General features: G+C 45.4%; 1 protein-coding gene across 1 annotated transcript in view; it reads right to left on the bottom strand.

Moving 5' to 3' along the window:
- LOC141073500 (uncharacterized) overlaps positions 1–26,990 on the bottom strand; it is a 92,388-nt gene that overhangs the window by 6,310 nt on the left and 59,088 nt on the right. The window contains exons 12-14 of the mRNA XM_073560747.1: positions 17,797–17,835; positions 14,631–14,651; positions 3,547–3,732 (exon numbers count right to left, since the gene is read on the bottom strand). Of these exons, the coding sequence (XP_073416848.1) occupies positions 3,547–3,732; positions 14,631–14,651; positions 17,797–17,835 (246 nt within the window). The remainder of the gene's footprint in view (positions 1–3,546; positions 3,733–14,630; positions 14,652–17,796; positions 17,836–26,990) is intronic.

Raw genomic sequence — 26,990 nt, 5'->3', positions numbered from 1 at the left:
TCCATACTGGGCAGGTGCCAGCTTTGGAACAATCTATGATCGCTTCTGTCTAAAGGGGTCATCTACTACTTGGACAACTTCTTAAATATGACATTCCCCAACATAAAATAAAAACTTTTAGTCACCTACCATTTCAGCAATATGACAATCAGGGCTCCCAAAGCAGGTCTCCCAAAATATTGGTATTCCGCAATAGCTGTGCAGCCAATCAACGGCCGCTATTGGGTAGTTGTGCTCTCATTTTCTTCAAACCAGCCTCAGATGTCTGAAGGAAATGACAGCACAGCAGCTCATTGGCGAGACTGCTAATTGGCTGCAGGGCTCATGTAGCAAAATAGTCTCACAAGAGACACGGCATTGACAATGCTGGAAGAGCTCCAGTAGGTGAGTACAAGGTATTTTTATTTTACATTGGGGAATGTAGTTTTTAAAAAGGGGTTGCCTGAGTAGTGAAAAAGCCCTTTAGGTTTACGCACATGTGGTATTTTTGCAGCATTTTTTAAGCTCGTTTTTGCCCAAAAAAACTCAGCATTTTACTATCCCAAGAAAGTGAATGAGATTTCTGAAATCAGTTTGAAATCTGCAGTATATCAATTCATTCAGAGTTTTTGCAACATTTTTCACCCATTCTAAATGAATAAACATATACTGTATAAACGCATCAAAAACTAAATAAAAATTTGGCAGAACGCAAGATTTTTAAGCAGGGTTTTTCCTGCCAAGGCAGAGGTTTTTGATGCAGAGATGTCTGCAACATATACAGAATGTGTGCACATACCCTTTAACCATTTAGATGCAGCTGTCAATTTCTGTTCCCATGATCTTGGTGAACCAATGAACCTCACTAACAGAATATCATTACTTTTACTATATACATTTGAAGACATACTGTAACTTTACATTTAGTTAGGTTAAAGTCAATAAAACTCATACAGTGCTGTGCAAATTAATTGGGTCAAAGCATTTTTTTTTAAGTAAAATTGTAAGTTGGTTACCAGTCAGTGATTAAAACCAGTTTTAACTGCTTTGAACAGGTGTGAGTGCCTGTTCAAAGCAGTTAAAACTGGTTTGAATCACTGACTAGTAACCAACTTATGATTTTATTTAAAAAAATGCTTTGCCCAATTAATTTGCACAGCACTGTATTTATCAATTTCACAGATTCCATGGCAGCAAAGTTTAGTTTAAGCAAGTAGTTTTAGGTATCTACTTTTACATTGTTCTGCCCATTCATGTGCAGCAAGGAATTTCTTAAGTGCTGTTCTAGCTGTGCCCTTTAGATGTCATAGTTGCCATTCTCTTTCCTGTTCATGGATTTTAGAATCCTTTCCCTTTAATAGTTGCTCTGTTTTGAAATGCCCCTTCATCTTCCTGGACTAGGAAGCTGAAGCCATTTTCCCCCAGATCCCTGAGATACACACACGTGCCCTGCTCTCTGCAAAATCATTGCTTCTGTCAAGTGGATTGCGGTGAGGTTTAATACAGTTATGTGTTTTTGCAATGCATCTGTGTAAGCTAGCCATTATGCAGCCCTGTGATATGTGCTACGTATTTCCAGCTCGTTGTAATGCTCTTGCACTGCATGTAGCTAGATGCATTCCTGTTCATGTAGTGCCATTCTGGCAGCCTAAGTTTTATTAGTTATTATTCTCTTCACTGTATTGTGTGTTGTATTACTCATCCTCTGTAATAATGCCTGCTACTGATGTAATAGCATCCTGTGTTACTGCTGTTGTTATCTGCCAGTACTGATATACTGTTCTGTCTGTTTCTTTATAGTTTTTACCCTATCTCATCCACAATTGTGTTCACCAATCTCCTCCACTACATCATCCATTATCATCTACCATTGTTGTTCACATCATCTCAATAAATATAGACTTAAGCACCCATATAGTCTTTTTACTGGGAGTGGATGAAGGGTTTAGCCGTATGCTGGAATCCACACAGCGTCATACGTGTAACAAGGCAGAACAACATGATACAAGCAATTTTTTATTTAATTCTCTATATCAAAAATGCAGTGGTAAGATATTTACATGTACTGAATGAAATGTGCTTTAAAATAAAATTATGATTTTAATTATAAATTATGATCAATTCCTAGATATTACTTAACTATAATAGTTACAGGAACTGTCATCAATATCAGATTTGTGACGTCCGATACCCGACACTTTGGCCACACCAAGGATGCAACAAGTACCCTATTTACTTCCACCCTGTTCCAGTTATTGCACTGGCTACTTAAGACAAGTGAATTTGTTCAAAGTGAACTGAAATACCTCACATTCAGCCAAAAATTTGAATTCTCCTGAAGCAGATTTTTTTGCAATTCACTTCACATGAATACAGCAAACTGGAAGCCAGCTGACAATCATTTTACTGAATTTCAGGATGCCATTCACCTGTCATCACTTCCTTGTTCCACGGACCCGCACAGCTGCAATTCTGAATTCTTTACACCATTTGGCCTATTCTTTTTGCCTTCACTTGCAGCACAATGTAGACCAGAGTGAATGCCGCATGATGAGAATGGCATAAATAAGAGGCTGGACATTGCGGGAGACTGGGCAGTGGGCTGCTTCGGGAAAGGTGAATTTTGATTTTTTTTTTACACCCAATATTTCTCATCCTCTGTGTAGATAGGAACATTCAATTTGCAGTGATCAAATTTATCAATTGAACTTCTTCCCAACCAAATTTGAGAGATCCGCTGAATTTCAATCTCAGGAGAATACATTTCTGGCAAAAGTTCCTTCCCGCCGTAACTGTACAATAATTTGTTGGGCCATGCCCCGTTACCTCCATGCTCCAACAATTTTAGCAGACCTGGGTGAAAATGCTAAAAGCTGTATAAATTTTCCACAACATTGAATTGCACAAACTTGGACAAGTGGTGTTTACCACGTCCAGGAGGAACAGGCTGCGGTGATATTTTCAACTATTAAGATTATCCTGCGTTACAGCTGCATTCTGACCATTTGATTACTGGCGTTATCAGTGAATAACATAAAAAGCGCCCTCCTTCAAGCTACTTTCAAACATACTATCACGTAACTGATGAAGGTCTATATCGACCGAAACGTTTTCTGGTACTACAGTAAACTGCCTCACCAAGCATTAAGTTGAGTGCCAGGTTTTCATTTTATCATATATGGTTTGGGAACCTAACTTGGCACCACTACAGTAGTGCACACGGTGTTTTCTACTGACAGGTAAGTAACGACCGCCGACCGCTGCTACGTCGCTGGTGAGATCTGCCTGTTTGGCAGCTCACTAGCGACCATTTAGCGATGCACCAGCAATCCTGACCAGGTCGTATCGTTGACGGGATCGCTGGTGCATCGCTAAATGTAACGGGACCCTTACTCCAGAAATTTGTCAAAAACACTTTGATGAATTGGAGCCTATGGCTTTAGCTTTGTTTGCTGACAAGCATAGTGGACTACCAGAATTTTTTTATGCAAGTTAACAAAGTCATTATATAAAATAAGTTAAGGCTAAGTGAATAATATATGAATATATTGTATAAAAATCACTTACAGCATTGACAGCCCTGATAAAAAATTAAGCCAGCGGGACACTCTTGCTGATAGGTGAGTCCTTTCCAGCAGTTCCAGAAAGTATTTTTATTCCCAGCCACTGGGTAAAGACCACTCGCTTTGCCAACACAGAAACTTTTGCCATCTGAACTGCTCCTACCCTTAGATGAGGGAGCAGAATTAATACCTGGAAAGACAAAGAAACAATTTAGGGATGTGCTGGATTAGTATTTCCACATATCGTATATACTCGATTATAAGCTGAGTTTTTCAGCATATTTTTTGTGCTGAAAATGCCTCAGTTGGATTATACTAGAGTGAGGATCCCAGAAGATGGAGGGGGAGCGGAAGCGGTGGAGCAGCGGGTCACAGGAGGCAGGAGCCGGCTGCTGCATCTAAAGCTTGTGCCCGCTGCTAAACAGAAATGAATATTCACTGCACTGGCAGTGAATATTCATTTCTCTCTTTATTCCACGGGAGTGGAGAGAAGTGAATATGCATTTCTCTGAAGTAGCGAGCACATGTGACTGCCCGGCCGCTGCAGGAAGCCGGCAGCTGCGGCTGACACTGTGCGCGCTACTAAATAGCAATGGATACTGTAGGGATTCGCTCTGGTAGGAAATGGTAGGGCTGCAGTAACGAGGCAATACACAGGCTTAAGGTACTGTCACACTTAGCGATGCACCAGCGATCCCGACCAGCGATATGACGCAGTCAGGATCGCTGGTGCATCGCTAAGTGGTCGCTAGTGAGCTGCCACACAGGCAGATCTCACCAGCAACACAGCAGCGGTCAGGGGTAGTTACTTACCTGTCAGAGGAGGCGATGAAGACATCCTCCCGCCCGCGTCCACGCGTTGCTCGTCGGCGCCACAGGAAGCTGATGACCAGAAACGGTCCAGGACGTTCTCGCGCGATCAGCGATAATCAGTGGGGGAGCCGGTCGGAGGTAAGTATCAGACATAGCTATCGCTAGAAATATCGCTATAATGTCACAAAAACCAGTGCCGTGCTAGCGATATCGCTTAGTGTGACAGGCCCTTTAAAGTCCAATTTCAGTGGTTTAATGTCACGTTGCAAACAGCAGATTAACAAAGTAAGGAAAAACTTAAATATACTCCAGCTCGGAGAACCACTGGTCCCAGACTCATCCCTTGCACGGGACCGGCTTAACTAAGCGGCTGCCTGGTTCGCGGCATCTGCCAGGTGCCAATCCCAGGGTTGTTGAGAGTCTTGATGCTATAGTTCTGCAGCACGGGGATCCTGTATACAAGTTCAGGCTAAGTCCAGCCAAGTTTCTGTAACTTCCAGACACACTCACCATGTGCCAAACACCAACCTCCATTACATAGCCCATAACCCCTCCCACAAGTGAGGTAGACATCACATGGGCTGATCACGTGACCCTGACATCTTCGCAGGTCCTGTCTTTTGGGAAAAACCTGGCCAAACATTAATCTGCTGGGAGAAATGTATCTCCCATCCAGTAAAACACTCTTTACTGTACCACATACCTCCTTCCTATGTTCAACCCTAAGGGGGTGGACACATGACATACAGTGAACTCTGGACAGGGCATCTGCATTCCCCTGTAGTCTGCCTGCCCGATGTTCTACTGAAAATTTAAAATTTTGCAGGGACAGGAACCACCTGGTGACTCGGGCATTCCTCTCCTTAGTTTGACTCATCCACGTAAGAGGGGAATGATCTGTCACCAACCGAAATGTTCTCCCCAGCAAATAGTAGCGCAATGACTCCAGTGCCCACTTGATGGCCAGGCACTCTCTCTCCACAACTACAATACTGTACCTGGTTTCAGATGGGGTAAGCTTCTAGCTTACGAAACTAACGGGATGCTCTTCCCTGTTAACTTCCTGAGACAGCACGGCCCCGAGCCCTATCTCAGAGGCATCCGTCTGCACAACGAACTCTTTTTTAAAATTTGGAGTGATCAGGACTGGTGTACCACACAGTACCCCTTTTAACTTTGTAAAGGCCTCCTCTAGCTGATCATTCCAGTGGACCACCACAGATTTCCTCTCTTTTAAGCAGTCTGTTAAAGGCTCGGCAAGGGTTGAAAAGTTGGGAATGAACTGCCTGTAATATCCCACCAAACCTAACCTAAAAAGGCTTTTACCAGTTTTGTTGTGAGGGGACGGGGCCAGTTCTGAATTACCTCCACTTGGATTACGTCATTGGGAGAGGAGTTCTCAAGCCTCAAGTAAACAAAGCTTCCTCCAACCCTATGGAACACTTCTTTGGGTTGGCAGTTAGCCCTCCTTGTCGCAGATAGTCTATCACTGCCTGTACTTTTGCTAAGTGACTTTCCCAGTCGGTGCTGTACACTATAATATCGTCTAGATAGGCTGAGGCATAGCGGCGATGGGGATGGAGAACAATATCCATTAATCGCTGGAACGTTGCTGGTGCGCCATGCAACCCAAAGGGTAACACCTTATACTGGAACAGCCACTCGGGTGTTACAAAAGCCGTGTTTTCCTTCGCCGCCTCTGTTAGGGGTACCTGCCAATAACCTTTTGTGAGGTCCAGAGTTGTAAAATATAGAGTTGAGCGACTTTGCCTTTTTTTGGGTCGAGTCGGGTTTCATGAAACCCGACTTTCGCAAAAGTCGGGTCGAACGAAATCGGCCGATTTTTGTGAAAAGTCGAAGGCCGACTGAAACACGACACCCAATGCAAGTCAATGGGGAAGCAAATTCGGCAGGGAGTGGAGGCCAGGAAACACACCTACAGTGCCCTTTTGAATGCCAAAAACATCAAATCTTATTACTGAAGCTTTTCAACCTTAATTTACATCATAATACTAGTTACGCACTGAAAAATGGGGGTTATTTGGCTAAATTTGTGGGGGGGGGAAGGGCTGGCTCCAGGTTTTCATGTGCCCTGGGCCAAAGAGCGCCGCTTTATCACATACCACAACTCATGATGCTCCGATACAGCAGAGAAATAGCGGTCTAGTACAATGAAAAATACTTCACTTTTTACATCTCATGACTGATATCCATTTTAAATTCTCCAATAGCTCCAAAAACGGACAGTATCTTACTCCATACAGTATTATGGCCACCGCATAGTGCGCTATACAGTGTAATGAGGCCCATATATTTCACCATACAGAATCATTGGTCCCATATAATGTTTGAAACAGTATATGATGAGCTCCACATAATGCTACAGTATATGTTGGTCCCCATGGATGAAGCTGCACTGTCTTATGGGCCCAAATAATGCTCTATATATAATGGGCCCCATTTCTAATGCTCTAGTGTATAATGTGCCCTGTAAATGCTGCTCCAGTGTCTGATGTCCACCTTTGGAATGTTCCAGTGTATGGTAGGCCCCATATATCATTCTCCAGAGTATAGTGCTCCCCAAAAATTGCTGTCCCAACATTGAAAACAATTAAATAAGTCTCCTCAAATAAGTCTCATCGCTAGGGAATCCCTGTACTAGTCTGGGCATACAGACGTGATGTCATTGCGCTCTCTGATCAGAATATCACTGTCAGGAAACACGGAAGACGTCATGGCGGTGGAGCAGGTGAGGTAAGTATTTCAACTTTGCAAGTGCTGTGATCCAGAGCAAGCAGGGGGGGCCCACTCGTTGGTGACGGCACTGGCACAGGGCCCCTCATAGTACGGCGGTGTGTCTGACGGTGGGTGGGCTGAACCTGCACTTTCAGCTGCACCTTCCTTTTAGTCACCGTGTAAGGTGGTACAGTATATGGGAAGGGTAACCTGAGTTTCATCTGGGTCACATCCAGGCTGTGTAGAGTGCGAGGGGAATGTAGTGGTCTGGGTCAATGTACCAGCAGAATCATCTAGCAGTGGCTGGGCCTCAGTGCACTTGAGGAGCCCCCAGGAGTACGGTCACCACAGTAGCATTACCTTCCTCCTAGGGAGTGTGATGTCATGCTTGGGAGCAACGAAGGATCTCTCTAGCAGTTAAACCAACACACAACACATTTCCCACTCCAGGCCAGCAGGGAGACCTCTGAACCTGACTGCTGAGGAGCTGCTGTCTGTGGTCGGGAGGAGGTAAGTTAGGGTAGTCTGTGAAGGGAAGGGGAAGTGTGTGGACGTGAGAAGGGGAGCTGGAGGATGAGCAGAGTTAAGGCTCACTCCTAGCTTGAGCGCATGGTCCAGATTCCAGCCTCCGAGTTTGTAGGGACACTGACTGTTGTGAGTTCATTTTTCCCTTCACCAGTGAGGTCTGATGAACTCCCTCTTCTGGCGAAGGAAGGTAGAGAGGCTGATTACCAAACAGCTGAGCAGGTAGATGATGACTGAGTCACAGGAACTGATGACTGGATATAAGGCAGCCGACGCCCTGCTGCCTTGCCGGTGATTTTCCTGCTGGATTCTTGGAGACCAGTCTGATTTCTGCTTCTCAAAGCTAAGTTTTGCTCTGCCTTTTTTACACTTTAGTTCTGGTTTTGTTTGCCTTGTTTTTTTGGACTTCAGCCATTCCCGGCCGGGGGTGAGCTGAATTCCATTTTTGTCTCTGATCTGTTGATCTCTGGCTCTGTCTTTAGAATAGTGCTGATATAGTCTTTTGAAGCCTAGCGACTTCAGGGCCTGTTTCTCCTATCAGTCTGTTGGTTCATTTTTAGATACAGTTTTTGCAGATTGCAGACAGCAGCTTTTCTATCCTGTCCTATTTAGTTAGCTTGGGCCCCATCATTTGCTCAACCTATCTTTCTATCTGTGTTAGTGTTTTTCATCTTGATTCACAGTCATTATATTTTGGGGGCTACCTATTGCTTTGGGGTCTGCTCTGGGGCAGTTTAGATTTCCCCTTTCTGTCTTTAGGCTAATTTAGTTCTCCGGCTGTGATCGAGGGGTCTAGGGCACCATAGGAACCCCCCACGGCTACTGTTAGTTGTTGTGGATAGGTTCAGGGGTCTGCAATCCGATAGCTTCCAACTTCTCTGGTTTTCTGGACTTAGCTATTATTTTTGTTTTTTCCTCCTTCGGTGACTCATCCATAACAACTGACGTTCCTGCAGCAGAAACCGGAGGAAGTAGCAGCTGTAAATGCTCTGTACCCAACTAAGGCTCAGAGGCCCCAGCAGCGACGTGTGGGAGCCAGAAGGAAAAGGCTACGGCTGCCTGCCATACGAGAAAGTTCCAAGAGAGAGTCAACAGGGGGAACTTCATTGAACTCAGCACTGCGAGTACATCAGATAGGCGCTAGAACGGAGGCCACACTACCTATCTGCAGAGAGAGAATTCCAAATTGGCTTCCAGGCTGACCAACTCCTTCTCCATCTGTACTCTGGGTCCTGGACGGCATTTACCAAGTACAGGTAAAGGAACTGCACGACTGTAACTGTCTTCTTTCTCCTGCGCCTGGCGCACGGCTCTGCTACATCCTGCACTGCACACCATCTACCAACTCTTTCATGTGCCCTGCGACAATGGCCATACCTGTGCAGGGCTTCTACATCTTAGCTGCACCACAACTTCTGTCCCAGAGAAGCGCCACTGCATCGCTGGTCAATCTACTCAGAAACCACAGGCGGTGTCACGTATCATTCACCTATATACGCAATTCACCCCATTGCATGGACGCCCAGGGCCACGGAACGGGTCACCACTAGAGTTGAGCGATACCGTCCGATACTTCAAAGTATCGTATCGGATGGTATCGGCCGATCTTTAAAAAAAGTATCGGTATCGCCGATTCCGATACCGGAAGTCCCATTCAAGTCTATGGGACTTCCGGTATCGGAATAAGAAAAACCCTTTCCTGCCCTTGTACAGCCTCTCTGGGGTCTGTACGGGCCTTTCGGGGGGCTGTGCCGGCCTGCCAGGGGGTCTGTGCAGGCTCCGGTGGTCTGTGCCGGCCTGCCGGTGGTCTGTGCAGGCTCCGGGGGGCTGTGCCGGCCTGCCGGGGGGCTGTGCAGGCTCCGGGGGGCTGTGCCGGCCTGCCGGGGGGCTGTGCCGGCCTGCCGGGGGGCTGTGCCGGCCTGCCGGTGGTCTGTGCAGGCTCCGGGGGTCTGTGCAAGCATCGTCCGATGGGACTACAAGTCCCATCGGGCGATGCCTGCTACCATGACAGTGATTGACACATCAGCCAATGATGGGACAGTAGTAGTCCCATCATCCGGCTAATGTGTTAAATGTAAAAAAAAAAAAAAAAAAAATTACATGCTACATACATACAACATGCATACTACATACATGCTACATTCATACTACATACTACATACATGCTACATTCATACTACATAAATACTACATGCAACATACATACTACATATATACTACATGCATGCTACATACATACTGCATGCTACATACATACCACATATATACTACATACATACTACATGCATGCTACATGCATGCTACATGCTACATACATAACACATATATACTACATGCATGCTACATACATACTACATGCTACATACTACATATATACTACATGCATGCTACATACTACATGCTACATACATACTACATATATACTACATGCATGCTACATACATACTGCATGCTACATGCATGCTACATACATACTACATACATACTACATGCTACATACATACTACATATATACTACATACATACTACATACATACTACATGCATGCTACATGCATGCTACATACATAACACATATATACTACATGCATGCTACATACATACTACATGCTACATACATACCATATACATACTACATGCATGCTACATACATACTACATGCATGCTACATACATACTACATGCTACATACATACTACATATATACTACATGCATGCTACATACATACTACATGCTACATACATACTACATATATACTACATGCATGCTACATACTACATGCTACATACATACTACATATATACTACATGCATGCTACATACATACTACATGCTACATACATACCACATACATACTACATATATACTACATGCATGCTACATACATACTGCATGCTACATGCATGCTACATACATACTACATACATACTACATGCTACATACATACCACATATATACTACATACATACAATACATTCATACAATACATACATAGACATACAGTACATATAACATAGAGTAACATACTTACCAATACTTGTCACATTGTTCCCCGAAGCCATTGTCTTTTCCGGAATAAATATTAACATAACAAACCACAAAAATACTCACCCACGATCCGAAGCAGTCCACAAGTGTGTCCCACGACGATCTTGGGTAGAGAACTGCAGCATCAGATGATGCTGCCGTTCTCTACGGGCTGCAGGAATCCAATGACGGAAGGTAGGTATCCTTCCGCACTGTATTCCTCCGCCACTTAAAAAAAAAAAAAGTCCCTAGTCTCACTTTATGCCATTGCTGTGTGGGAAATTCCCACGCAGCAATGGCATAAAGTGAGACTAGGGACTTTTTTTTTTTTAAGTGGCGGAGGAATACAGTGCGGAAGGATACCTACCTTCCGTCATTGGATTCCTGCAGCCCGTAGAGAACGGCAGCATCATCTGATGCTGCAGTTCTCTACCCAAGATCGTCGTGGGACACACTCGTGGACTGCTTCGGATCGTGGGTGAGTATTTTTGTGGTTTGTTATGTTAATATTTATTCCGGAAAAGACAATGGCTTCGGGGAACAATGTGACAAGTATTGGTAAGTATGTTACTCTATGTTATATGTACTGTATGTCTATGTATGTATTGTATGAATGTATTGTATGTATGTAGTATATATGTGGTATGTATGTAGCATGTAGTATGTATGTAGTATGTATGTAGCATGCATGTAGCATGTAGTATGTATGTAGCATGCATGTAGTATATATGTAGTATGTATGTAGCATGCATGTAGTATATATGTAGCATGTATGTAGTATGTATGTGGTCTGTATGTAGCATGCAGTATGTATGTAGCATGCATGTAGTATATATGTAGTATGTATGTAGCATGTAGTATGTATGTAGCATGCATGTAGTATGTATGTAGCATGCATGTAGTATGTATGTAGTATGTATGTAGCATGCAGTATGTATGTAGCATGTATGTAGTATGTATGTAGTATATATGTAGTATGTATGTAGCATGTAGTATGTATGTAGCATGCATGTAGTATATATGTAGTATGTATGTAGCATGCATGTAGTATGTATGTAGTATGTATGTAGTATGTATGTAGCATGCAGTATGTATGTAGCATGTATGTAGTATGTATGTAGTATATATGTAGTATGTATGTAGCATGCATGTAGTATGTATGTAGTATATATGTAGTATGTATGTAGCATGTAGTATGTATGTAGCATGCATGTAGTATGTATGTAGTATATATGTAGTATGTATGTAGCATGTAGTATGTATGTAGCATGCATGTAGTATATATGTAGTATGTATGTAGCATGCATGTAGTATGTATGTAGTATGTATGTAGTATGTATGTAGCATGCAGTATGTATGTAGCATGTATGTAGTATGTATGTAGTATATATGTAGTATGTATGTAGCATGCATGTAGTATGTATGTAGTATATATGTAGTATGTATGTAGCATGTAGTATGTATGTAGCATGCATGTAGTATGTATGTAGTATATATGTAGTATGTATGTAGCATGTAGTATGTATGTAGCATGCATGTAGTATATATGTAGTATGTATGTAGCATGCATGTAGTATGTATGTAGTATGTATGTAGTATGTATGTAGCATGCAGTATGTATGTAGCATGTATGTAGTATGTATGTAGTATATATGTAGTATGTATGTAGCATGCATGTAGTATGTATGTAGTATATATGTAGTATGTATGTAGCATGTAGTATGTATGTAGCATGCATGTAGTATGTATGTAGTATATATGTAGTATGTATGTAGCATGTAGTATGTATGTAGCATGCATGTAGTATATATGTAGTATGTATGTAGCATGCATGTAGTATGTATGTAGTATGTATGTAGCATGCAGTATGTATGTAGCATGTATGTAGTATGTATGTAGTATATATGTAGTATGTATGTAGCATGCATGTAGTATGTATGTAGCATGTAGTATGTATGTAGCATGTATGTAGTATGTATGTAGCATGTATGTAGTATGTATGTAGCATGTAGTATGTATGTAGTATGTATGTAGCATGCATGTAGTATGTATGTAGTATTTTTTTTTTTTTTTTTTTTTAACATTTAACACATTAGCCGGATGATGGGACTACTACTGTCCCATCATTGGCTAATGTGTCAATCACTGTCATGGTAGCAGGCATCGCCCGATGGGACTTGTAGTCCCATCGGACGATGCTTGCACAGACCCCCGGACATCAGCACAGCCCCCCGGCAGGCCGGCACAGCCCCCCGGCAGGCCGGTACAGACCCCCACAGGGTGCACAGACCACCGGCAGGCCGGCACAGCCCCCCGGCAGGCCGGTACAGACCCCGGGCAGTCCACACAGCCCCCCGGCAGGCCGGCACAGCCCCCCGGCAGGCCGGCAGAGACCCCCAGAAGGCCCGAAATGACGGCGCATCATGATGCGCACACACCGCGCATCATGATGACGTCAGGCCGTCAATCAACTGAACTTCCGATTCCGATGCCGAATTCCGATATTGAAAAAATATCGGAAGTCGGTATCGGAATTCCGATACAGCAAGTATCGGCCGATACCCGATACTTGCGGTATCGGAATGCTCAACACTAGTCACCACCACTGTGACATCCCAGGGAGACACCGTCCCGGTACCGATTAACCCCACTGCCCTGCCTGGCCACCCACATTCTATGTCAGATTCATCTTGGACTGGGGAATTCACGATTTGACTTGATAACCCATGCATGGTATGATAGAAAGAGCTACATGGACTAATGTGAAGTGTGGCCTGCTGCATCATTCACTTTGGGTGGGGGTGCAGGAGACAAGGAAAGGGGTTCTTCCTGACCAGGAGCCAGCGCTTGGCGACTCAGTGCTTGCATTTTTTGAAACTTCAGAAGAGGAGGGCATATTTGCTGGAGTCTGTTTCGGCAATGTAAGCTCAAACCACTTCCTCATGCTCCGGCTTTAAAAATGGTTAACCTACTCCCAGAAAAGGTAGCCTTCCAGACGTTCCGTAGACAGACCATGACGCAGACTCAACACCTCCTGCCTTAGCTGCTATTGTGCTTTTGCCACTACCAGCAGATGCACCACCACCATCAGCACCGGCTGGCCCCTCCACACACACGTCCGCGGCCTCTTCCACCAAACTTCCAAATTTAGCACAAAATAGACACAAAATAACATCACATATATGGTACTGTATCAGAAGCGTACAGCTCTATTCAGTCAAAGGATAATTGTCAATCTAATTAATTTGTTTTTATGTATACCCCCCTCACATGTAAAGCGCCATGGAATAAATGGCGCTATAACAATAAATAATAATAATAATAATAATAATAATCTCCATATATATTCCATCAGTCACATAGAGACACTCCCAGGCTCAGTATGGATTAGACAAGAATATAAAAAGTAGACAAAGTGTACAGTATCATCAGATAGCAGGTATATATAGCATAGTTTAAACATTAACAATGTACGTCTATATATCATGAGTAGTGTTGAGCCACCCCGCTAGTGTTTTGGTTCGTCGCACAGGAGGCAAGTTCGTCGAACCACACTGAAAACAATGGCAGGCAAACACAAACACATACTAACACATACAAAACAATTACAAAACACCTTAAAAGGTGTCCCAAAGCCGACAAAATGCTCAGAAGCCAAAAATAACATAAGGAAAAGATCAACTACATTTACAAAAGAGGTGGAGGAGTAAAAGGAGGAGGTGGAGGAGACACAGATCTAGGCTTGCCATGCCCTTATGAAGTCTAGAATGTCTGGACTAAAAATGTAAAAACCAAACCCAAGAAACCAAAATCTGAAAACGAACACAATCATATACCGTCGTACTTCCCACCAATAAATTATGGCAACTGGCGATCGGGCGGCGTTATTCCCATGAACCTCCAAACAGCGTCCATGAAGCCAAAGTGTTTACTTTCCGGGGGCAGTATGATTGCAAAGCTGAACCTTAAAGGAATGTCCAAAAGGGCACCACCAGGAGTGGAGCCTGCGGCTTAATTGGACTCCACCCAGGAAACCACAACCATGCCACCTCAAAAAAAGATGCACACATTGAAAGCTTTGTCGATTGTGTGTGTGTGGTGTGGTATGTCCGTTTGTAGTTGTGCTAGCGATTTGTCAGCTTTATTCCGTTAATGAACGAGACTCCGGCATGCCCCTGCGGTACGCGTAAAGCTTACTAGAGGGATACGCGAGGCTCTGGCACGTGCGATCGAGCAATAACAGGGCTATCATGGCCTTCCATGTCCGGGGCTATATGCGCGCTACACTGAAAGGACCATCTTTTGTCGCTTACAGGTGCAGATAACCCGCTGAACACCGTTAGTGATGGGGATCTGGGATTCCAATAATTCGCCGTGAACAATGATTTCCCAGTAAGTGCAGGTCAACAGCAATTCCTGATTTCGGCCTAACCGCCATTCCAGAAAAAATGCAAAACATTACGTGTCCAAAGCACAGGTGCTGTAGCTTGCTTAACAGCTCTGCAGCCGTTCTCAGGCCCAGTATGGATTCTACAAGATTCGAGAAAGTTGATAAAGGGTACAGTTTCACCGGATAACATGTATATATGTTGCATAGTTTACACATTAAAAACCTATGTGTATCGATCAGGAGGCAGTCTCAGACGGTCTCAGGCCCAGTATGGATTAGACCAGATTGTACAAAGTTGAGATAAGGTACGTTATCACTGGATAGCAGGTATATAGAGCATAGTTTAAACATTTAAAATCTCCGTGTTCTCTGCATGGATTATACAACAATCTAAAAACTAAAAAAAAGGAAATGTAGTTCAAGCGTACACCATGATACACTTTTGGTGGTATTTTTAAATCTTCATTTATATTTCTGTCTCAGTAAGACAGCCCAGACTCTCTGCAAAAGGAAATTAGATGCATACAATTATTTACCTAAAGTCTAGTGATTGCAGAAATCTACGAATTAATATTCATGGGAACAACTTCCATCACAATTCTCAGAGGCGATGCTGACCCTCAATTAATTAGTGTGTGGACACAGCAAAAACCTTTCTTTGTGAAGAAAGTGTTGCTGTATCGCAGTACCGTTGATCCCATCGCCGTTACTCATATCCATCCAATTTTGATCACAGGGAGAGATGTAAACATGGCGCTCACTGCCTATCATGATCTGTCACGTAACTTTGGAGTGCAAAACACAGAAGCCACAGGCCGTAGGCGACTCAATTGGATTGGCATGAGAGGGAGGGCACATTTAAAAATGTGTGCTGGAATGTCACATGTCTGTGGGTAGGAAAACTGTTAAAGCTGATGAGAAACCACCACTGCATCTCATTGTGAGTCGACGTCCATAAGAAATGGAAGCCATTGATCATCTGAAGCTGGATCACGGCCAGCGGGACAGGGCATAGCTACGTCTTAACCATCATCTTCTATCAGTTCACCAAATTTGAAGTGCCAGTCCCAGCGATGGATTTGACAGCCCAGACTACACTGCGGAGGAGCAGGGAGAGGTAAACATTGCAAATGCTGGGGCCCTGCCAAAGCAAGGGGGGGCCCACTAGTGGGTGTCGGCACTGGCACTGGGCCCCTCATAGTACGGCGGTGTGTCTAACGGCGGGTGTGCACCACCACCGTCAGAGACACTTGGTTGCACTATGAGGGACCCTGTGCCAGTGCCCGCGCCCACGAGTTGGCCCACCCACCTGTCCAGAGCAATGGCACTCGCACGGTTGCGTGCGCTCGGTGGTGACCCCGGCCCTTGGGGGGAGGAGGCTGCCCAGTTAGGGAGGTTTACAAAATGGTATATGTTGATGTGGGACATTCACCTGCTGCTAAAGGCGAAATTGGTCAAGTCCCAGGAACAGGCGGACCAAAGAAAACTATTTTTCTGGCAACCTAAGTGTCATCAGGGTGAGGTGGGACAAAATCCTTGGAAACCCATGCATGGTCCATTTTAATGAAGGTTAGATCATCCACATTTTGGGTATACAGACGGGTCCTTTTTTCTGTCAGTATTGATCCAGCAGTACTGAAGACTCTTTCCGATAGCACACTTGCAGCTGGGCATGCGAGCTCCTGTAAGACATATTGTGCCAATACAGGCCAGGTGTCCAGTTTAGCTGCCCAATAGTCAAATGGGAATGACCTGTGAGGGAGAACATCGATATGGGAGGAAAAGTAGTTTGTAACCATACTTGACAAGTGCTGTCTCCTGTCACTTTCAATCGATGCAGTATTACCAGTCGTGTAAGCGGGACTTGAAGAGTCAGTCCACAACATGGTCATGAAACCCCTGTCTCCAACGCCACTTCTGATGTGTCCACCACCAACACCGCTTCCAAGTTGCCCCCAGCCCCTACGGCTCGTGTGAGAACCATCACTGCTGCTGTGTGCTGGGAATACCTCAACCAACCGGTTTACCAGAGTAGCTTGTTTGTTAGCCAATATTAGGTCAAGGTTCTCCTGTGGCATGATGTTTTGGAATTTGCCTTTATAGCGTGGATCCAGGATGCTGGCCAACCAGTAGTCATCATTGTTCATCATTTTGGCAATGCGGGGGTCCCTTTTTAGGATCTGCAAGGCATAATCTGACATGTGGGCCAATGTTCCCGGTGTCAATGATGCACTGCAAGTGCTGGGTGGAGGAGCACTTTCTGGCAAATCCACATCCCTCCAGTCATGCACAAACCTTGTACCAGACCTTGCAAAGCCAACATTTTCTCTTGCCCCAAGAGAAGCATCCTCCTCCCCTAAATAATCATCCCCCTCCTCTTCCTCTTCTTCCTCCACCTCGTCCACGACAGTTCCCTGACCAGACAATAGCTGACTGTCATCAAGGCTTCCCTCCTTCTCTTCCTCCTCATCAACCTCGGCTGCAGACGCCTGCTCCTTAATTTGCATCATAGTTTGCATGAGCAGACGCATAAGTGGGATGCTCATGCTTATGATGGCGTCATCAGCGCTTCCCAGCCGTGTGCATTCCTCAAAACACTGAAGGACTTTACAGAGATTCTTCAGCTTTGACCACTGCACACCTGTCAACTCCATGTCTGCCCTCAAAGTGCCTGCCCGTGTATCCTCCCACAAATGCATTACGGCCTGCCTTTGTTCGCACAGCTGCTCAACCCTGTGCAGGGTGGAGTTCCACCTTGTTGCAACGTCGATAATTAGGCGGTGCTTGGGAAGGTGGAGCAATCGCTGCAGCTTCTGCATGCGACTGGAGTGTACCGGCGGATGTGCGAGCACAGTCTTCGAACCTTAAGGAGCAGGCCTGTTAAATCCGGATAATTAGTGAGGAAGCACTGCACCACCAGGTTCAAGGTGTGAGCCAAGCAAGGTATGTGTCTGAGTTTTGAAAGGGCTATGGCTGCCACAAAATTCCGACCGTTATCACTAACTACCTTGCCTGCCTCAAGATGTAGACTGCCCAGCCATGACTCAGTTTGTCGCTGAAAGTAGTCGGCCAGTACCTCTGCGGTGTGTCTGTCGCCCAAACACATCATCTGCAACACAGCCTGCTGACGCCTTCCACTAGCTGATCAACAGGGGGACACCTCGTTTGCAACACTGTCAACTGCGGATGCAGTGCTCGTGCGACTGCGCTCTCTGGACCAGCTTTCGATTCTGGAGGAGGAGGAGGGTCGAACGCCTACAGCCAACTGTTTCCTATACCGTGGGCTAGGCAGCACTGTGCCACCACCGCTGTCCCCTGTGGACCCTGCATCCACCACATTAACCCAGTGCGCAGTGATGGACACGTAACGGCCCTGGCCATGCCTACTGGACCATGCATCAGTTGTGAGGTGCACCTTTCCACTCACTGACAGCTTGAGTGCATGGACAATGCGGCCTTTCACATGAAGGTGGAGGGCTGGCATGGCTTTGCGAGAAAAGAGGTGGCGACTGGATAGTTCATAGCGTGGAACTGCATAGGCCATTAGTTCGTGGAAAGCTGCGCTTTCAACCAACCGATAGGGCATCATCTCTATCGAGATTAGTTTGGCAATGTGGGTGTTCAAAGCCAGTGTACGCGGATGAGAGGATGAGTATTTTTTTGTCCTACTCATAGTCTCTGGTAGGGTGAGCTGGACTTGAGAGCTGGATATGGTGGAAGTAGTGGTGGACATGGCGGACTGTGAGAGAGTTGATGATGGTGATGGAGTTGGTGTTCTTCCTGATGGCCTAGATTCAGTCTTTCGTTGCAATAACAGTGTGATTCCCTGAATGATTTGCCCTTGCGACGACAACTCAACATTTGCTGCTGGTGGAGTGCTAACCGGTGGACTTACAGTGGGGGAAACAATGTTGTGTTGCTGACTACCTTCTTCGGGAGCAGTAGCACATGTGGTACGTGAGTTTTGGTTGTCCATCCACGCTTGCAAGTGCATGGTGGTTAAATGTCTTAGCATGCAACTGGTATTCAAATTTCTCAGATTTTTCCCTCGGCTAAAGGTCTTTGCGCACTTCTTACAGATTACCTTTGCCTGATCATTAGGATTTTGTTCAAAAAAGTGCCACACTGCACTCTTCCTACTAGGGAAGACAGTTTGAGGCATTGCACGCTGTGCTTTTTTGACCGTCTGGCCAAGCTGTCCTGCAATTTTTAGGGTTTTTGTAACCTGTTTTTGGACTGCTCCGGGCCTGCCAGATAACAACTGTTGCAATGTCGATGCCCACTGCGGATGCTCCTCCTCCTCTTCTGAGCTATTAGCAGTGGCACACTCTACCCCCATTGGATGCCAATCTGGGTCAACAACTGGGTCATCCATCACCTCCTCTTCAATGTCATGTGCACCTTCCTCTGTGTCACTGTGTATGGTGGTATAGTATGCGGGAGGGGGCAACTGAGTTTCATCAGTGTCAGATTCTGGCTCAGTACACTGCAAGGACAATGTAGTGCTCTGAGTGAATGTACCAGCAGTTAAATCTAGCAGTGGCTGTGCATCAGTGCACTCCATGTCAGATTCATCTTGGCCTGGGTAATTCATGATTTGACTTGATAACCCAGGCATGGTATGTGAAAACAGCTCCATGGAGTAATCTGTAGTGTGGCCTACCGCATCCTTCAATTTTGGTAGGGGTGAAGGACACAAGGAAAGGTGTGGTTCATGACCATGAGCCTACAATGACGACTCAGTGCTTTTATTTTTTAAAACTTCAGAAGAGGAGGCGATAGAGCTGGAGGCTGAGTCAGCAATGTAAGCCAAAACTTGTTCTTGAAGCTCCGGCTTTAGAAGCGGTTTACCTACTCCCAGAAAAGGGAGCCTTCGAGGCCTTGTGGAGCCAGACAATGACGCAGCCTCAACACCTCCAGTATTAGGTGCTATTTTGCTTTTGCCACTACCAGCAGATCCACCACCAACACCAACACCATAATTACCAGCTGCCAATCCCCGCCCACTTCCACGAACTCTTCCACCACACTTCCTCAGTTTTTGGAAAAATTTACACAAATTTACACCAACTCTCTGGTATTGTAAAACAAGGTACAAGGTGTATATAGTATTGGGGAGAATTGGAATGTCTCTACACTTCAGGACACTGTGGGATTCAGTCAGGCCCAGTTTATTTAACACCGCAATATGACAGGCAGATTCTCTATGCTGTTAGAAAGGTTTATAGAGGACTGTGGAGAATTGGAATGTCTCTACACTTCAGGACACTGTGGGATTCAGTCAGGCCCTGTTTATTTAACACCGCAATATGACAGGCAGATTCTCTATGCTGTTAGAAGGGTGTATAGAGGACTGTGGAGAATTGGAGTGTCTCTACACATCTGGACACTGTAGGATTCAGTCGGGCCCGGTTTATTTAACACCGCAATATGACAGGCAGATTCTCTATACTGTTAGAAAGGTGTATAGAGGACTGTGTAGAATTGGAATGTCTCTACACTTCAGGACACTGTGGGATTCAGTCAGGCCCTGTTTATTTAACACCGCAATATGATAGGCAGATTCTCTATTCTGTTAGAAGGGTGTATAGAGGACTGTGTAGAATTGGAATGTCTTTACACTTCACGACACTGTGGGATTCCGTCAGGCCCTGTTTATTTAACACCGCAATATGACAGGCAGATTCTCTATGCTGTTCGAAGGGTGTATAGAGGACTGTGAAGAATTGGAATATCTCTACACTTCAGGACACTGTGGGATTCAGTCAGGCCCTGTTTATTTAACACCGCAATGTGACCGGCAGAAATTGCCTAGTGTATGACAAACTACAAGGTGTATAAAGAATTGGGCAGAACTGGAATCTCCCTACAGTGTAGGTCTGTAAGAACGGAACAACTCCTCGACTTATCCTTACAGAGTCACACACAGATAGCTTCACTGTGGCCGTGATAACAGCCGTTACACGGTACTGAGAGAGGATCGTGCATGTACACCGCTGTCCACTGTATGTGAAATTGTCAAGCTCCGTGTTTTAGTATACAGACTGACACACGCTGTCTCTCTATAGTTTTGAATGTAATCAAACAGCAAATATACTAAACTGTTTGAAAACCAGACAAAACTATAAGGTGGAGGTCTGTAAGAATGGAACAACTCCTCGACTTATCCTTACAGAGTCACACACACATAGCTTCACTGTGGCTGTGATAACAGCCATTACACGGCACTGAGAGAGGAGCGTGCACATACACCGCTGTCCAGTGTATGTAAAATTGTCAAGATCCGTGTTTTATTATACGGACTGACACACGCTGTCTCTCTATAGTTTTGAATGCAATCAAACAGCAAATATACTAAACTGTTTGAAAACCAGACAAAACTATAAGGTGGAGGTCTGTAAGAACGGAACAACTCCTCAACTTATCCTTACAGAGTCACACACAGATAGCTTCACTGTGGCCGTGATAACAGCCGTTACATGGTACTGAGAGAGGAGCGTGCACGTACACTGCTGTCCAGTGTATGTAAAATTGTCAAGCTCCGTGTTTTAGTATACGGACTGACACACGCTGTCTCTCTATAGTTTTGAATGTAATCAAACAGCAAATATACTAAACTGTTTGAAAACCAGACAAAACTATAAGGTGGAGGTCTGTAAGAACGGAACAACTCCTCGACTTATCCTTACAGAGTCACACACAGCTTCACTGTGGCCGTGATAACAGCCGTTACACGGTACTGAGAGAGGAGCGTACACCGCTGTACGGTGTGTGAAAAATGAATACTCAGTAACTCACAAGGACAAAACAATAAAATCTGGATTGCTTTGAAAAAAGCAGTTTGCTCAGCAGTGGGCACACAGCAATGCAGCTACCAGGTAGCCTTAAAAGGCAGCCTAATAACCAACAGAGCTGATGCACCAAAATATAGCCTCCCCTTGCACTGCACAGTGACTGGTGTGTTGTACAGGCAAAATCGCTAGCAGCAGAATCAGTTTTTGCTATCTTTTTCACTGCCTAACACTCTCCCTACAGAATCAGCAGCAGCTCTCCCTATTCTGAGATCAGCATGAGTAACATGGCGGTCGGCGTCCCCGCCCTTTTATACCCCCTGTGACGCCCCACAAAGCAAGCCAATCACTTGCATGCCCTTCTCCAAGATGGTGGTGACCGCTGCCAATGTCATCACGTTGCCCAGTGTCCATTCTTCATTATTGGCTGCAAAAAGGGCGCTCAAGCATCTTTTGAAACGCGACTTTGGCACTAAAGTCGCTGACCTCGTGGCCGACCTCACGCTAAGGTCGGGTTTCGTTTCATGAAACCCGACTTTGGCGAAAGTCGGCGACTTTTCTATTTTTTCGACCCGTTTCGCTCAACTCTAGTAAAATACCCTGCCTGCCCAAATTGCTCTATCAACTTGTCAACCCGGGACATAGGGTAGGCGTCAAACTTAGAAATGTCAGTAAGTTTTCTAAAATCATTACAGAATCTTAGAGACCCATCAGGCATGGGTATTAGGACTATTGGGCTGGCCCACTCACTTTGGGACTCTTCTATGACCCTTATCTGTAGCATAGTTTTTACCTCTTCCCAGATGGCTTGTTGCCGGGCCTCAGGCACCCGATATGGCTTTAGTCGGACTCTGGCCTGTGGCTCTGTGACAATGTCATGTTGGATTAGGGAGGTGCATCCAGGGAGCTCCGAAAAAACATCTGTGTTTTGGCTAACAAACTACCGGACCTCCTGAACCTGTCCAGGAGACAAAGTGTCTGCAATTTTGACTGCGGGTTGGGCTTCTCCTGCCTCGCCTTGAGGTGATGGAGCCTTCTCCATCTGAAATGCAGGCAGCGGACTGTCCCCACCAAGGTTTTCTCTATCTTTCCATGGTTTAAGCAAATTAACATGGTAAACCTGTTCTGGCTTTCTCCGTCCTGGCTGGTGTACATTGTAGTCTACTGGCCCCACCTTTTCCATGATCTCGTAGGGTCCCTGCCACCTTGCAAGAAATTTGCTATCTACGGTAGGCACAAGTACCAACACCGGATCCCCAGGGCTAAAGGTTCTTAGGCGAGTTCCCCGGTTAGAGACCCGACTCTGTGACTGCTGTGCCGCCTCCATATGTTGACTGGACAAAGGGTAGGACTGTCTCCATTCTTTCTTGCATTTTTGCAACATGTTCTATCACACTTTTGTGGGGGGTAGGTTGGTTCTCCCAGGCCTCTTTGGCTATATCGAGTAAGCCCCGTGGATGTCTGACGTACAATAGTTCAAAGGGCGAGAACCCCATAGATGCCTGAGGCACCTCCCGCACTGCAAACAAATATGGCAATAATAGATCCCAGTCCTTCCCATCTTTGGAAACTGCCTTTTTTAACATGTTCTTCAGCGTCTTATTGAATCTTTCTACCAGACCATCTGTTTGGGGATGATAGATCGATGTGCGCAACTGTTTAACATTTAGCAAACGGCATAATTTTTTACATAAAGGGGGTTCCCTGGTCTGTTAAAATTTCTTGAGAAATTCCCACCAGCGAAAACATACCCATGAGTTCCTTTGCTATAAGCTTAGCTGATGTGTGGCGCAGAGGAATGGCCTCAGGATATCGGGTAGCATAATCTAGAACTAGATGTGTTGGTGTCCCCTTGCCGACTTATTGAGGGGCCCGACCAGATCCATTGCCACTCTCTAAGGGTACCTCTATGATTGGTAAAGGCACCAGGGGACTCCAAAAGTGAGGCTGGGGACTGGTTACCTGGCACACTGGACAGGAATTACAGTACCGTTTAACTTCTTCATGGACCCCTAGCCAGTAGAACCGCTGCAGAATTCGGTCTAGGGTTTTCTTTTGGCCCAAATGCCCCCCAAGTACATGAGCTAAGTCCATTACCAGCCTACGATATGCCTGAGGTACCAGTAACTGTTATACCATTTCCCCACGTAGGGCTGGCGTTGGGGCAGGCAGACCAGGCAGCTGCCTAGGGTCCCCGCTCCCCCAGGGGCCCCCAGCTAGCGGCACATCATGCAGCCGCTATGAGCCCCTGGGAGACAGGGGGCCCGCCTGCCCCAGCACTGAATCCCCCCCGCTGCTCCCGCCGTGATGGAGGAGAGAGCGTCAGGTGACGCTTCCTCTCCCATCATTCCCCGCTCTGCCTCTGACACAGCGGGTGCGCGATGACATCATCGTGCTCTCACTGTGTGCCAGGCAGAGCAGGAGACAGGAGTCGGGAGCAGCACAGGCACGAGGGGAAGGTGAGGAGAGGTTTTTTTTCCCTTAAATATATCGGAGGACTGGACTGTGGGGCCATTCTGGTGGGGGGGCGGCTATATACCATGTGGTGCTGGGCTATATACTATGCTGGGCTATATACCATGTGGTGTGCTGGGCTATATACTGTGCTGGGCTATATACTATGCTGGGCTATATACCATGTGGTGTGCTGGGCTATATACTATGCTGGGCTATATACCATGTGTGGCTGGGTGTTGTGAGCTCATTTTCGGGTTTGCCTCTGGCTTCTGGTGAGGGTTATGGAGCTGGCTGTGCTGACAGAGGAGTAGTGAGTTCTCTATCTGGACTCCCTCTGTTGGTGAAGGGAGGTAATGAAGCTGATCTAAATGGCAGAGACAGGCCACCTGAGGAGGAGGACTACGAATGGACATCAGGAGTTTCTGATTGGATTTAAGGCAGCTGACTCCCTAGTTTCTTGCTGGTGATTTTTCCTGACTGTGGCTCCTGGTTTCCAGTTTGGTTCCTGCCTTCCTAAAGCTAAGTTTTCTCTGCTATTGTTCATATGAGTTTTTGTTTGGTTTACTTAGTTTTTGTGTTGGCCTTTTTCTATCAGACGTGTTGGACATTCTTTTTTGCAGGGTTTTTTGCGTGATTGCAGACAGCAGCTTTTCTTTCCTGTCCTTTCTAGCTACCGAGGGCCCCATCGTTTGCTCAGCCTATCTTTCTACCTGTGTCTGTGTTTTCATCTTGTTTCACCGACAATAAATGTTGGGGGCTGTCTATTGCTTTGGGGTCTGCTCTGGGGCAGTTTAGATTTTCCCTTTCTTTCTTTAGGCTTATTTAGTTCTCCAGCCATGACGAGGCGTCTAGGACCACCGTAGGCATGCTCTACGGCTACTGCTAGTTGTTGTGGATAGGATCAGGGGTCTGTAATCCGCTAGTTACCAACCTCTCCGGTTTTCTGGGCTTAGCTTGCTTTTTGTTTTTTCCTCCTCGGTGACTCATTCATAACAGCTGGGCTATATACCATGTGGTGCTGGGCTGTATACCATTTGGTGTGCTGGGCTATATACTATGCTGGGCTATATACCATGTGGTACTGTGCTATATACCATGGTGGTACTGTGCTATATACCGTGTGGGGCTGTGCTATATACTGTGTGGGGCTGTGCTATATACAGTGTGGTAATGTGCTATTATATACCATGGTGGGCTGTGCTATATACCATGGTGGGCTATATGCCATGTGGGGCTGGGCAATATACCATGTGGGGCTGGGCAATATACCATGTGGGGCTGGGCTATATACTATGCGGCTGTGTTATATACCAAGGGGGGTACATTTTACATTATATTCTATGAGGGAGGCTGTGTTATATAATATGTGGGGTTACATTATATTCTATGGTGAGGTGGGCTGTATTATATTCTATTTGAGGCTACATTATATTCCATGGGGGGCTGTATTATATTTATTATATTCTATGGGGGGTGATTGCATCATGCTCTATGAGGGGGCTACATTATACTATATGAGGAGGCTACATTGTATTCTATGGGGGGCTAGATTACATTGTATGGGGGCTTTATTATACTTTATGAGGGGGCTACATTATATTCTATGGGGGCTGCATTATACTATATGAGGAGGGCTACATTGTATTCTATGGAGGGGCTGCACTATACTCTATGAGGGGGTTGCCATATATTCTATGGAGGGGCTGCATTTTATTCTATGAGGGGGTTTACATTATATTCTGTGGAGTGGCTGCATTATACTCTGTGGGGTAGCTGTATTATTCTCTAAGGGGTGGCTGCATTATACTATAAGGGGGGGCTGCATTATATTCTATGGGGTTACATTATATTGTATGGCGGGGCTACATTATACTCTGTGGGGTGGCTGCATTATGCTCTATGGGGTGGCTGCATTATGCTGTATCGAGGACTATAGGGAATACATTATATTAATAACTATGGGGTGCATTATACTATGGTAAGTGAATTGTACTACATGGATGACTATTGACTATGGCAGTGCATTATACTATATGGAGCACTATGAGGAGTGTATTACACTATATGGAGGGCTATGAATGTATTATACCATATGTTTGACTATGGGGAGTGTATATGGAGGACTATGGGGTACATTATATTATATGAAGGACTATAGGGAGTGTATTATACAACATGGAGGACTATGGGGGACATTATATTATATTGAGGACTATGGGGTGTAAACTGTAGATATGCTGCTGATAACATGATACTGTATGGTGACAGATTGATCCATTAGTGATTGTTCTGTCCCATCATTCTTTCTCAGACGGTGGAAAGAGGCCGGGAAACAAGTGTTGAATGACTTCAATATTGTCGATCACACTCATTTAGTGGCCTGAACTCAGCGCATATAAATACAATCGAAATGCTTCTGTAAGATGTGCAATATGTTAGCATTTGGGGCCCCATTTTAAACTTTGCCTAGGGCCCCACTTTGCCTAGAACCGGCCCTGTCCCCACATATTTTCTCCACTCGGTACAATAAATCTTGGTTCAGCTCAAAGCGTGGCAACACTGTAGCTGCCCCAGGTTGTTGGGGTTCCCCATTAACAAACAGTACATTTTTTCTGGCCCAGGCCAAAGTAGGGTCTCGGAGTTGCGCTGTACCAAAATTGTCACCTGCTACATTCAAGTCTGACACCTCGGGTCCCGGCGGCAAGTCTTCC

This window comes from Dendrobates tinctorius, unplaced genomic scaffold, assembly GCF_039654945.1.
Source record: "Dendrobates tinctorius isolate UK_male_01 unplaced genomic scaffold, ASM3965494v1 ptg000304l, whole genome shotgun sequence".
Taxonomy (NCBI): Eukaryota; Metazoa; Chordata; class Amphibia; order Anura; family Dendrobatidae; genus Dendrobates; species Dendrobates tinctorius.
Note: the sequence above shows the minus strand (reverse complement) of the source record. Positions and strands in the feature narration are given on the sequence as shown.